The sequence below is a fragment of the Lutra lutra genome, chromosome 1 (assembly GCF_902655055.1).
Source record: "Lutra lutra chromosome 1, mLutLut1.2, whole genome shotgun sequence".
Lineage (NCBI taxonomy): Eukaryota > Metazoa > Chordata > Mammalia > Carnivora > Mustelidae > Lutra > Lutra lutra.
In genome coordinates, this window is record NC_062278.1 from 144,409,035 (window position 1) to 144,423,336 (window position 14,302).

Genomic DNA, 14,302 nt, shown 5'->3' on the forward strand with positions numbered 1-14,302 from the left:
TGGGTTGGGTCTCTGCCTTCGGCTCGGGTCATGATCTCAGGGTCCTGGGATCGAGCCCCGCGTCGGGCTCTCTGCTCGGCGGGGAGCCTGCTTCCCCCTCTCTCTCTGCCTGCCTCTCTGTCTACTTGTGATTTCTGTCAAATAAATAAATAAAATCTTAAAAAAAAATGCCCATCTTTGCATATATCCTGTGTGAAAGAAATATGTATACTGATGTTTACTGCACAGTGTTTGAAATAACAAAAAAGAGAAAAACTTAAATATCTGTAAATAAGGGACTAGATAAAGGAATATTGAGAGGCAGTTACAAAGAATGTGGCAGATTTATTGCCAACCATGGAAAGACTTCTTTAGACACATTGTTAAGAAAACAAGCAGAAAAAAAAATACACTTCCATTTACATAAAAAGACAAAAACCAAATACATGGAAACTGATTTTGTGTGCACGTGTACATGGATGAATATAAGAATTTCTAGGAAATCTCTGGAAAAACACATGTAAACATTTTGGCAGTTACTTCTGTAAACAGGTGTAGTGTGGGGAGCACTTTTACTTTATTGTCGAGTTTGAATTTTTTAATAAAAATGGTTTTAACAATTTAAACATTTAAAATCAGTAAATAATTTTGATTTTGAGAGACTACCCAATATGTACTCTCATAATAAAGAATATGGGCTTTAGTGGTTAGACTTCATTATATTTGTTTTAGCTCTTCTGAGGCCCTCTCTGGCTTACTTACAGATTTCTAGTTGTTGCTACAGTTGTGTTGATCTCAGAGCAAGTCTTTAGCAAATTAGAGGAGAAAGGTCTGAACTTCTGAGTCTGTATTTACTTGTGGTGTTGCAGTGACAGGGAATGGCAATGAAATACTGCTGGCTCCTCTTAGCCTCTCAGTTTCAAAATACATACAAGGTCACTATGATCGAATGAGACACTGAAGTCATTGACATTCATTAGACACTACAAAGGTGACCATTATTAGCTTAGGTCCATTCTAAATCTTTTATTAGAAATAAAGCACTGTTTTGGTCCCTACAAAGATGTGACTGTAATACAGGCTAAGTGGGGTAAAACCAATCATGACTTGTGTTGCTTTATTCTTGTTCTTTTTCCCCCAGGAGTGTTTAAGGAAGGAATGCCACCTGAGTCAGTTACTAGCTTAGAAGAGTGTATTCACTTGGACTATAAAATCAACATACAATTTATTGTTACAGAGGAAAAAAAGTCTTTTAAAAATTATTACACAAACACCAAAGCAACCACATCTAGACAATCCATCATAAAAGTACAATAAATTTGTTCTCCAGGAAAGTTTACCTATAGGTAGAAAAATCACTGATTCTAGTATCAATTTTAACACCTCAACTTGAACATTCCTGTAGAAGTATCTATATTCATGAAACACTCACTAAAACAGCAACTCCTTGTTTAGACAGGTCATTTAACTTCTCTGGGTTTGAGTTTCCTCAGTGAAAAGTGAGGATTCCGGGTGAAATGATCACCAACAACGCTTCCAAAAGTCCATGATAAATGGTTCTCTAACCGTCCTTCAACATGAGGCACTTTTCCTTGCAAACTGATAAAATTCACAATTTTATCAGTTGTAGCTTCTTGTTCATCTTGAGAATGTGAATTCCAGCACAAGTACTTTTTTAAACCACCCTCTACCCAAACTCACTGTAACAGAAAGCAGGCTGTAAAACTACCATGATGGGACCGGAACTGAAGCCAGAGTAAACAGCCTTTTTAAACAATGAGCAATGGCAGTAGAAAGCTCCTCAACCAGACAGAGCCTGTTTCCAGAAGGTGGTGCAGTTAAGCCCGCCCTGCCCTGGCAGTCACTCTCAGCACAGCACACCACGTACGCCTCTAAGCGAGAGGATCCTAAAGGACGGCTACATAAACTGTGCTCTGATACTAGTGTCGGTCTGAGGCGGGCTCTCCTATCAGCCCTTCCTTGCCTATTCCTTTGGCCTTACCAGTTTACCAGCACTTAGCTTTATACGTTACGGAGAATTGCTTTGCTCCGTGATTTCTGTACTACTGCCAACATTTTCTGTGTAATAAAAAAATCTATTATTATGTATTGGGTACCCTTGGGGTTGAGACTCTCATGGAATACACTTAAGAAAAGCGTGCAACCACTTTTCCTTTTCAACATTTCACGTCTATAAAAATAAGACATTTGAACTCTAATCATTTTTCTGCTTACTGCCACAGTAAAAATTAGAATGTACTCTTTTCACAGATGAGGTACATTCAGTTGAGATTGACATTTTTCTTACATCTTTATGCTTGCCAATCTCTAGGTTTTCTCATGAGGTTAGGAAGGTTGGGCCACCTGCTCAATCATAATACTCCTGTGCCAATACCAGACACCTCAAGACAGGTAGAGTCAAGGCTCTCCAATTTTATGTATTTGGCCACTATATGAAGCTATGATTAGCGCAGGAGAATTCCAGAAACCTTTTTAATATTAAGACGCATACCTTTAGATGCAGGAAAATTTTTTTGAAATGTAACTTTTTAGCAAGAAACTGATCGACAGTTTGATTACAATTAAAAAGCAAATATAAGAATTTTGTTCAGCATCTTAGTGCATCTTTTTTTTTTTTTTTTTAAATGCACATGAATATCCTATGGAGTTGCACAGGGTAAGAATCTCTGAGAACGTACTTTTTTTGTATGAAGAGTTAAGAACTCACTTTGTAGAACCTCACAAAGAGTGAGAGTACAGAACTGTGTCCTTCTAACCTTTGCCTCCTTTGGTGCTATCACAATGCTTGAACACAAATACTTAAATGTTCACTAAATTCAACTGGGGAGGTTATATGGACACACCAAAAACTCTTGATTAGCATATACTACAGAATCTAGTTACATAGTTTCAAAGACAGGAACAGATCTTTATTCAGTGAGGTAGATAGAAATACTCAAAAGTAAACTCAAAAGTAAAGCATATTCTGAAATGTCCACACATGGATTTATAATGTATTTCTGAATATACACAGTCAATGTTAAATGTTTTCCTAACATTCGTCTATTCCAACAGTCTTCAATATTTAGCATACCTTTATTAAAGATTCTTATTTAGCCAAAGTAAACACTAAAATGATATAAGGCAAAATAATTCATTTTATTTCTTAAATACCTATGTATGTACAATCATAAAAATGTTCATGCATTATAACTCATGAGATACTATACTTTCACATTTATTAAAAATTAAAAATCTTTGGAAATCTAATTACTTATGAAGAAATTAATAGCTGATCAAAAAACATATTACTATTATTAGCTTAAGATTATATCATAATCAAGAATAGCATTTCATCATGAATACCTTCATTTTACTTTTAAAATTATACTTACAGTTTTAGATTAAAATCTCATATTGAGGCAGTAAGACTTTACTTCAAATTACAGTCACATATGGAAGGGAGCTTTTGATTCAAGGTTTCATTATGGTCCATAGTATAAAGATATATTTTCATGAGGGGTACATGATGGATAGCCAGCAAAAGAAATATGCTAGCAGAGGGTAGTAAATTGCCAACTAAGCATGCACTGAACCAACAGACTACTTTAGAACATGGTAAGTCCTTGATTATTGCCAGCTTTTCTATAATGTTCAGGTTCTCAAAGGTCACTGAATTTTATAATTATCTCCAAACAATTTTCTTCATGGTCATTTAAGCTTTGTCTAAACAGCTGGGTATGTTGCCAAGCAACAACACCATCTCCTCTGCTTAATTCTGCTTCCAAAATAACTTCAGTGGCACCAGAAAAATCATGATAGGAGCGAAGAGTTTTGTCTGTGGGAGGAAAAAAAATAATTAACACTTCGCTTTTAGTAACTTAAAGAATATAAAGAGATAGTTTTGGAATACGTATTTTATACCTAACCTGTAGGTAAAATCAACTCTTAAAAAAATAAATACAAATTATTCCTTACAGAGGAAATATGTCTTTTGAAACAAAGAAATGACTTTTCTTCATCCATTTGTGTTTCACAATAAAAACAAACAGTTCTATTAGAATGAGGTTATAGAGATTTTAATTTTAATTTTTTTTTCTGCAGTTATATGAATGACTCTTGGGTATGAAAGGCTCAAATAAGTACCATTATTCTTCAGAGTATTAAATATACTCATCATGATTAATTCTCCATTCAAATGCTTACCGCCTGACAGTTCTACTTGGGCTGCTTCAGATCGCAATTTCCACTGTATTGTTCCAGTCTGAAAGGTTTGACTACTTGTTCTAATGGAAATGCTATCTACTTTTAGGCCAACTGACCCACACTCCAACTTCCAGGAAATATAAGCATAAGATGATCCTTCCCTTCGGGCTAAATACACCTACAAAGGAGGAGGAGAACAAAGAACTGTCATGAAGAATAAAATAGTGTAGAAAACACATATAGTCAGTCCTACTGTCATGATTATTAAAAACCTAATTTCTTCCCCACTGAGGAGATTTTCACTGTTAACATTTTGCATTTTATCAGCAATTTTCCCTACAGTGTATTTTGCTCTGGAAGAAAGATACTTGGGATACAGGTGCTCCGATAAGTATAGCCCTAAGGGGTAGATGTTAACCAAATTTTAGTAAATCTTATTTTCTTTTCAATTAGATAAGTCCAGCTATTAGATATGAACTTGATGATGAGCCCTGCTGAAAATGAAGAATCCTTTTAAATGCAATTATTCTTTATCTTCTTTTCTAAGTCTGGATTTTCAGATAAGCTTTCCCAGAGCGGGATGGGCTATCCAAGTCAAGAAGGCAACTGAGTCATTCTTAGGTAATGGCTTAAAATGTAGTATTCATGCTGCCTCTCTACAAAGTATGCTCCCATTCCTTCACTATCAGAGACCCTTATCACTTTAAATGTATACTGTTTAAGGCATCCAAGTTTATTGGCTGCTTCCGGCTCATCTTCGCTCATAGTTTCATCCACATTCTAGAAAATGTGCACGTGAACACTGACATCACAGCCTTGGTCTTGCACAGGTAACTTCATTCACCCAGGCTCAAACCCCTAAGAATCTGACTCTTTATTCACTTATCCCTCATGCTCAAACTCACACAGTAACTCATGCATTTCTTTGAAGTAAGTCTCAAAAAAGACCTGTCCTCATTTATACCATACTTACCACTATAGTCATGACTTAATGCTCATCTCTCTCCAACTGCCTAATTAACATTTTTAAAAACCCACTTCCTTCCTACATTTGCATAGTTTAGAATGTACAGTAAGCAACTGGCTCCAGCTTTAAATCCAAACTCTCAGCTTTCAGTCCTTCACAGAATTTCACCCCACTGTGAACTGCCAATAATTCTCCACCCAAATGTAACTTATATCAGATGAACTTAGTATGATCTTAACCAAATCACACATTTTCTGGGGGCACAGGCTCGGGATTCGTATGGATTTAATAAATAGTATTTAAGTATTAAAAGTCTGCATACACAACCTATTCTTTTAGAAACCTCTAACTTAAATCTCAGGACAAACACAAGTACCATATGACACATCTGCCATGGAAATGTCCTACTACCTGTTTTTAGTCATCAAGTAAAAAAAATCAATCACTGCTAGTATTCTACTGATATTCTATTCCACTTCACAACCTATTGTTCTTCTTCCAGGTTAAATATGTCAGCTAATTTAATTGGAAAGTTTTTAGAATCAGTGAGCCAGAGGTTATCAACAATTAAAAACAATCACTCCCCAAGGAAAATGATTTAAACTCTTTAGATTGTACGGGATGGCACACCTAGATGTATGGAAGTGTCGACTGCTCCACTCAAGTTCAGGGCAACCTCACTGTAACCTCCTCTAATGTCCATACATTCCTATTGCAGTGCTCCTCCTACACCTGTCTGTGAGGAGAACCTGGGGCTATTGACCAGTGCTCCTTGGGAGTCACTGGTTCCATCTATCCTAAACTACTGGCCATCTATGGATTACCTATAATTACTACTTCAAAGGTGTGGATAGTAAAAGGGATTAACTGTAAAAGATGAGCCAAATAGTAGGGTTATTGGAAGAAAGGTGGTTGAAAAAAACAAAGACTGGGGAAAAGAAATCTTAAGACAATTACACTTAGATTTATGTCTCAGTATATGCTTTTTTATGTCTTGTGTCTTTTTTAAGAGCTCAGTGGTTTCAAATGATCCCCTCCCCCACAAAAGTGGGCGTATAAAATACGACAGATTCAAGTCAGGTTAATTCAAATTCCTAGCTTACCCTCAGAATTGTCTTAGTTATACCACATGGGTCTAGGCCACAACTGTGGTTTTAACTGTCATAACAAGGTTTATAATAGCTGTTGAACATGTCTGAGAGAGTTGCTTATTCTAAAACATACATTTTTCAGTCATAAAGGCATCAGCTTTTAAGACACTAAAAAACTAAAGGATAGGATAGAATTCACCACAGAATTCTTAAATGCTTAAATAAACATTCAAACACATTGCGAGCAAATAAAAGGCCTCTCAGGCTAAAGAAACAGTATATGGAAATAAAACAGACTCTACTGATACTGAAAATTCCTGTCATCTTTTTCTTACAATATTTATTCCGTCTGTACCATTTTAACCAACTAATTTTAACCTAGCATTTTTAGAGGTGGAAGTTATCAAGAACATGTATACTCAGTCTGGTAACTCAAATGTACCCAAACAGTAAGATTTTTATAAACACCAATTATAGTCCTATGTGTAATAGCAACAGAACCGGTAATTATAATTCATTTAGGAGAAAAAATATTTTACAAGCTTTTAAATATTCAATTGTTTGGTCTTGAGAAAAAAAAAAACTTTTTTTTTTACTATTAGGTGTTCCTCATTTTCTTGAGTTATCTTAGACAAATTTTTGCCTGTCAGCTTTTTAATTCATTGGTATCATTTACTGTGTGCAGCTCTACATGTTTGGTTTTTCAGTTCTGGGGACTACCAAGAGCTACCTTACTTTAGCAGCAGGAAGAGTAAAATCAGAAGTCATGGACTTTACCCCTACAGACCTAAAATCTATACGGTATGCCACCCCCTCCCTCTAGTGACCCATCCTTGCCCGTTTTTTGGCAAGTGTAAGGCATACAGTACAGGCAGATCACAACGTGTGGGTGAGAATAAGACCAGTCTGTGTACGGCTTAAGGTCTCAGCTATGCCACTAACAAGGGACACAACAGAAACTTATCCTTTGTGTTATGGCTGTGACCACTATTTTCAAAACTGAGAACAATTTGCATGTGAGCTTCTTTATGCTCTATGTTTTTCACAGTCTATAGAAGATCCTCACTTAAAGATTTTCTGATCACTCTATGCCAGGCTCTTCTGTCCACTGCTATGGTTTTCTGGAAGTTTGGTTTGTACTGCACTGTTGAAGCTGTTCTTTGCTCTGCTCTTAAAATGACTTTTCTGCTTAGCCTGTTAAGATTAACTCTAGTTAAAAAACAAAAAAAAAATTAGCTTAATTAAGTTTACTGTGCAGCAGACACTCTGCACATATTCCTACACATATCTAATGAAACAAGTTGCATTTCAATTGATTTTAATTTAATGCTGGTAAACTGGTATTGCTCATGATTCTTATTTTTGGTTATTCCATTTTATCACTGCAATCAAACATTACTCACTGTCCCCACTGTATTTACATCTTCCTGTACTATGCATATTTTTTCTATCTGCAGCCTCTGTAATTATCTCTGGATCATTAGTGTGAGCATGTCCTTCTCTTGCCTGAAATCTTTCATGGTTTCCTGTTACATAACTGCAAGGTAATCAAAGTCCTTGGGACCTGACCACTGTTCACCTCTCTAGTCTCACTTCCCATTCTTCTTCCCCATATTCCTTACAACTTACTCTTCCCTGAATATACTAGGTGTTTCTCACCCCAGTGCTTTTGCACATGCTACATCTCCTGCTCCCTTTTTCTATATTCTGTCTTTACACTGAGAAACTCTGCCTTTGCCTCCTTCTCCAAAAGCCTACTCAGGTATTACTTCCTCTGCAAGGTCATCATCTCTGACTCAAGAAGGCACAGTGGCTCTTCCTTCTGTCTTCTTTCCCTTAGAGTCACAAACAAACCCATATTCTTCTAGGACTTATCTCACTAATCTAAACAACGGGCCCACATGTCTTTCTCCTTCACTAGTCTATGCTCACCTTGAGGCCTGACTCCTAATTTATCATTACAATCTAAGTGCCAAACACAATGTCTGACAATGCACGTTTACTGAATGACTAAATGAATCGATTCTTGACATAATGCCATGCACCAAAAAGTGCTAAAGTGACTCTAGTGACAAAGATGATACTTTACAAAAATGCAAAGTACTTAAGAACATGCCAAGGGATCGTCTGAATGAAGACAGAGCATCTTTGACAGTCTACACAGTCTTACACAGTCTGAGGGTGGTGTAGAATTTATGCCATATGCATTCAAACATTTTTCTTACATTTAGTAATCTTTACTAAACATTTATCAGGCACTATGCTAGATATATGCATAGTGAAAGTACAAGTGAGTAGAAAAAGACAAAGCCTTTTCTTTGAGAATGTTTACAATTCTGGAAGGACAGAGACAAATAATCTATTCTTACACAAATTTGTTAAATAAATGTCATGAAGGAGAGGTACATGAACAGTGGATAAATAAAGGGGGAAATGGATCCAGTTAGCTGGGACTAGAGGGAGTGAGGCTTACACTCAGTTCCAAACAAAGGAATAAGTGAATCTAACACAAAGGAAAGTAAAAGGGGCTCTGTGCAGAAGGCAGAAGGGCAGTCCAACTGCAACGTAGAGCAAGCGGATAGCATGGTGCAAGGCAAGGCCAGAGAAGAAAGCAGAGGCCAGACTCAGAAGAGACTTGAGCTCTTTCTTACTCTATGAGCACTTAGTAATGACTGGGGTTTGGGAAATGCTTTTCTGGCTTAACAGCATGGAAAAAAAACTGTGAGATCCAGGAAGACTAATTAGGAAGCTATTAACACTTTTATCAAGGTGTTATCATTTGCCTCCTAAAAGATATAGTGGTCTTTTTGATTCAGCTTTTTATACTCCTTCCAAACTAGACGTCACTGAACTGTGTATCTGCCAAATAGTAACACTTAGTAAGTCTCCACAATCCTGGAAGGCTAACTCTGAGACAGTAAGAATCTGTTCTTTTTTTTTTTTTTTTTTAAAGATTTTATTTATTTATTTGACAGACAGAGATCACAAGTAGGCAGAGAGGCAGGCAGAGAGAGAGAGGGAAGAGGCTCCCTGCTGAGCAGAGAGCCCGATGCGGGACTCGATCCCAGGACCCTGAGATCATGACCTGAGCCGAAGGCAGAGGCTTAACCCACTGAGCCACCCAGGCGCCCTAGAATCTGTTCTAAATATCTGAGGGTAGGGGCACCTGGGTGGCTCAGTGGGTTGGGCTGCTGCCTTCGGCTCAGGTCATGATCTCGGGGTCCTGGGATCGAGTCCCACATCGGGCTCTCTGCTCAGCAAGAAGCCTGCTTCCCTCTCTCTCTCTCTCTGCCTGCCTCTCCGTCTACTTGTGATCTCTCTCTGTCAAATAAATAAATAAAATCTTTAAAAAAAAATAAATATCTGAGGGTAAGCTGCATGATATCTGTCAGGATTCCACGCTGGAGGTTACTGAGGAAAGGTGTGGTGGGAAATAGGCTTCTTCTATTTAGTGGAGCTAGAGAATCTCTAATTGGGAACATGCTAATATAAAACTAAAAATACTGACCTAGGTAGAAAATTCAATGTTTCAATGGCAATATATTACTTCTAAGTTATCAGACTCTGGAAGTGTAATGAAGATTCTCATATTTTCTTCATATTATAACTTGAAACAGATTCACTCAAATTTTAAAAGTGATGTCCTCTGTATAGGTACATCAAGGCATAAGCTTTAATTGAGTGGGAGTCTGTTTTTTATTTAATGGCCTCCGCATCTCATTTACAATATTTAAATCTTACTTATAAATACACCCTCTGGCTACAATGGTCTATTTAGAGAACTCCAAAACATGCCATGTACTCCATGCCTTTCCTCTGCTGTTCTCTTGCTCCATGAACACCTACTCATCCTTCAGCGTCCAGCTCAAATGTCGCTTGCTCTGTGGAGCTTTCCCCAACTCCCACAGCCAGAGCTAATTACTCCCTCCTCAGTGTTTCCATAGCAATGTGCTGATATCCTTATTATAGCACTCTGCATCATGGGTAAGATGGCTGTTTATGCTTCGGCTTCCCCTGTTAGACTGTGAGGGTAGACACTGTATCTTTATCTTTTTATCCATGTAGCTGAAACAATGCCTGATATTAACAGACATTCAATAAATGTTTGCTGATGAACAAATGAGTAAGACAGAGAAGAAATATTACATAGAATCGACCTGTTTCTCATCACACCAAATTTTCTGCAGAAAGTCATTATTTTCTCCATTAACTTTCTCCATTAACACTGCTGGTGAGGGAGAAGGGCATACTTTTTCATTAGTTTCAGAAGGGTAGCTTTGTCCTTGGATACATGGCTATGCTATCCTGCTTTCTGTTCAGAACAATCTTTGGGATAAGGATAGTCTTCCTGAGAAGTTCGTCCGCTCTCATCAACTATATTGTCAATTACAGATACAGACATCTTAAAATTTTCAATTTGATCTTCTTCTATTTTTTATGTTCTTCAACTCAAGAAGAAAAGTCCTAAACCTACAATTATAATAATGTTGTAAACCATTCTTAGTTTAATACAAAAAGATCACCAAAATAAGCACCAAGGTAAATTGTAGAACAAAAACATGACTGGAAAAAAAAGCAGGGATCCTGTCTCTGTATGTCTTCTGTATTCAATGCCTAGAACAGTGATAAGCATAAACACTAACAGCTGTTAACCCATGACTCACTTTTTAAATCTAGCAAATGTGTCTTACAAATGAGAAACTTCCCTTCCTACTCAAAAATCTTGGGAAGTCAACTTTAAAAGCTCCCTATAAGTTAATGAACTCCTATGAAAATCTATCAATAATATGGTTCGATGTACTGAGGTCATGTGCATAATTTTGTGTTCATTTTTGGTGTGTATCTAAGGGGAGGGCAGTTTAAAGGCAAAGCTTCTACTTGTAACAGATAGCCTGTGACGACAATGCAGGTTGATATAAGTAAACTACTAGTCCTAACATCTGTATCTTTATTCTTTAGGGCATGGAGAAGAAATAACCAATGTTGCTGCTCAATCATCTGCATTCTTATTAAATGAAAGTGTGTTAAATAGTTAACTCTTGGGACTTCAGATTAAATGTTAGAGTCCCCAGTAGCCTGCTTTAGTAGGTAATCAATAAGTACCTATCAAGGAATTAAATAACACTATATTTTATACACTCATGCAAAAATTAGTCATGAGTTGGCCATACATTTATTTTTCCCCACGAATGAATTAATTTCAGCCTCTTTAATGAAAATGGATGCTTCCTTGATACAAATGCACAAATTTCTTAGGGACTTTTGATTAAACGTTGGGAGGATTTTCTTTTACAGGTTTGAGTATTAGTAAAATTTTGATAGATCAGTTTTCACTTTACAGACATAGTTTTTTTGATAGATCAGTTTTCACTTTACACACACAGTTTTCACTGAAACAATCTACATTTGTTTAAACAATGACAAAGTTTTTAAATAGTCTCATGCATGAAATTACCATGTTCCAGTCTGTTTCAACTTTTCTGAATATGGATTCCATTTTCCACACACCATTCTCCCATCCAGAAATGGTTTGATTATTATTTGAAACTCGGACATAACAATCTTTCACAATATTATAACAAAGGTGGAGTTGTTTCGAAATCTTCTCATTTTCAGAGGGAATGAACAGAGTTTCTTTTCTCTTAAAAAAAGAAAGCAGAATTACTTTTCAAAATAATGGAAGACTCCACATAGTAATGAAAGTGATTTCCTAGAAATTGGGGTAAATTAGATATGTCACCTTCTTGCTTAACTCACTCCAACAACTTCTACTGTACTTAAACTCCAAACCTTTATACTAGTACTCTAAATGCTCTATTCCCTACTTACTCCTCCAATCAATCTCAAGTTACTCTTCCATTAGCTCCTCAAAAAGGTCCATCCAGGTACTTCCAGCTCAGGTCCCTGACACATACTCTTCTTTCTACTTTCCATATACTTGGTTCTTTCTCATCCTTCTGGCCTCAACTTAAAGCAACATTGGGTGCTAGGTATTAAACAATAAGAAAACTTCAAATGTACAAGAATCAATAAGCAGAATATCAAACATCTTAGAAACAAAAGAAGTGTGTGTGTGTGTGTATACATCACTGTCAGCATTATTAAAATAGTAACATTAAATGTATGAAAAAGATAATTCCCCAGTGGAAACTGTGATATTACTTGATATTACTGTCAAACAGGTAAAGAAAAAAAGCAGCTTATTTTTAGAAAATGGTTTATAATCATGAATGACCAAGTGTGTAACAAAACTTCCCAGTTCTTTTCCTCTTTATCAAATATATTCTAGGGTACTGGGGCACCTGGGTGGCTCAGTCAGTTGGATGGCTGCCTTCGGCTCAGGTCATGATCCCAATGTGGGATCAAGTCCCGCATCGGGCTCCCTTCTTGGTGGAGAGCCTGCTTCTCCCTCTCCCTCTGCCTGCCACTCCGCCTACTCGTGCTATCTTTCTGTCAGGTAAATAAATAAAACCTTAATAAATGTATTTTACGGTATCGACATAAACCAAATGGAAATAAAATTTAAAAGTAGCATTATCTACTCAATAAAAAGGATAACTAGTTACCAAAGGGAAAAGATAGATATTTATGCTACTGAACATAATCATATATGCAACTGAATAATCTGGAGTAAGAACAACATTAATATTTCGCAAAATCTTCTGTTTTTTTAAAGATTTTATTTTTTTATTTTTTATTTTTTTTTAAAGATTTTGTTTATTTATTTGACAGAGATCACAAGTAGGCAGAGAGGCAGGCAGAGAGAGAGGAGGAAGCAGGCTCCCTGCTGAGCAGAGAGCCTGATGTGGGGCTCGATCCCAGGACCCTGGGATCATGATCTGAGCCAAAGGCAGAGGCTTTAACCCACTGAGCCACCCAGGCGCCCCGATTTTATTTTTTTATTAGAGAGAGCAAGTAGGTGGTGGGAGGAGCAGAGGGAGAGGGACAAACAAACTCTGCACTGAGGCAGAGCCTGATGTGGAGCTTGATCTCACAACCCTGAGTTCATGGCCTGAACAGAAATCAAGAGTTGGATGCTCAACTGACACAGCCAGCCAGGTAGCCCTCATAAAATCTTTTAAATCTAAGATTAAGATAAAACTTTTCTCTCCAGAAATAATATCACCGTTTCCCTCTTTTTCCAAATGATTTCAAGGTACAGTTTCATCATTTTTTAAGACTAAAATTTTTTATTATTCAATTTACTCTTAAAGTGTTGGTGGTATAGTGGTGAGCATAGCTGTCTTTCAATTTACTTTTAAAATAAATATCTACTTCTAAAGAGGAAAATGATTTTTTAAATCCATGTCTGTAATGGTCTCCAGTAACTGGGAAATTTAAAAAGAAATTTCAAAAGGGAAGACAATCTGGGCATATGACCCAATTCATATTTTTAAAGTTTAATCAACTTACATGCCATACAAGAGGAAGCATATCCGTCCATAAAAAGAAAAAAGAATGAAGACCTAATATCGATGTTTTATTTAAACTGAACACAGCTGTGAATTAAATTAGCTCTTTTAAACTGGCTTCATTTAGATTTAAACTTGTAACTTGCACTGCATCAGCAGTGATTTGAATTATCTGTTGAATTTAGATCTTGTAATTCTGTGGCTGAACCAACTCTTTCAACTGTCTCTTAAAGATGATGAAATAAATTAAAAAGCAAACATAAAGTTTACTGGGGATAATTCACCCATTTTGGACATATTCTTTTATTGGAGAAATGAGCGGCAATAATGGCAAATTTAGAAAAAGTAGATATAAAACTCTAATTTATTTGGAATTCTGATATGATACAGTGATGGGTCTTCCATCTAAGCATTTTTCATTACATATCTTCTTAGACATTTATATAAAATACTCAGTAGTGATCGACTTTGAATTCCCTAAGGGCAAGGGACAGGTCTACTGTACTTCCTTAATATCCATTACAGAGCACATTGTTTTTCACCTAGCCCCTAATAAAGGCATATTTCCTCTGTTCATTATTTAATTTTGGGTCATTAATCAAGACATAATGTCTTAATATAAATTTGACAATAGTAATCACACCAGA

At 36.6% G+C, this 14,302-nt stretch overlaps 1 protein-coding gene across 4 annotated transcripts in view; it reads right to left on the reverse strand.

Annotated features, from left to right (window-relative positions):
* Positions 1-304: 304 nt before the first annotated feature.
* Positions 305-14,302, reverse strand: part of NGLY1 (N-glycanase 1) — a 58,662-nt gene continuing 44,664 nt past the window's right edge. For 3 of the 4 annotated variants that reach the window (XM_047738379.1, XM_047738384.1, XM_047738393.1), the window contains 3 exons: positions 11,699-11,884; positions 4,186-4,363; positions 305-3,817 (listed from right to left, as the gene is read on the reverse strand). In XM_047738379.1, coding sequence (XP_047594335.1) covers positions 3,642-3,817; positions 4,186-4,363; positions 11,699-11,884 — 540 coding nt within the window. In that variant the 3' untranslated portion in view covers positions 305-3,641. The remainder of the gene's footprint in view (positions 3,818-4,185; positions 4,364-11,698; positions 11,885-14,302) is intronic. The other variant, XM_047738401.1, reaches the window with a different exon arrangement.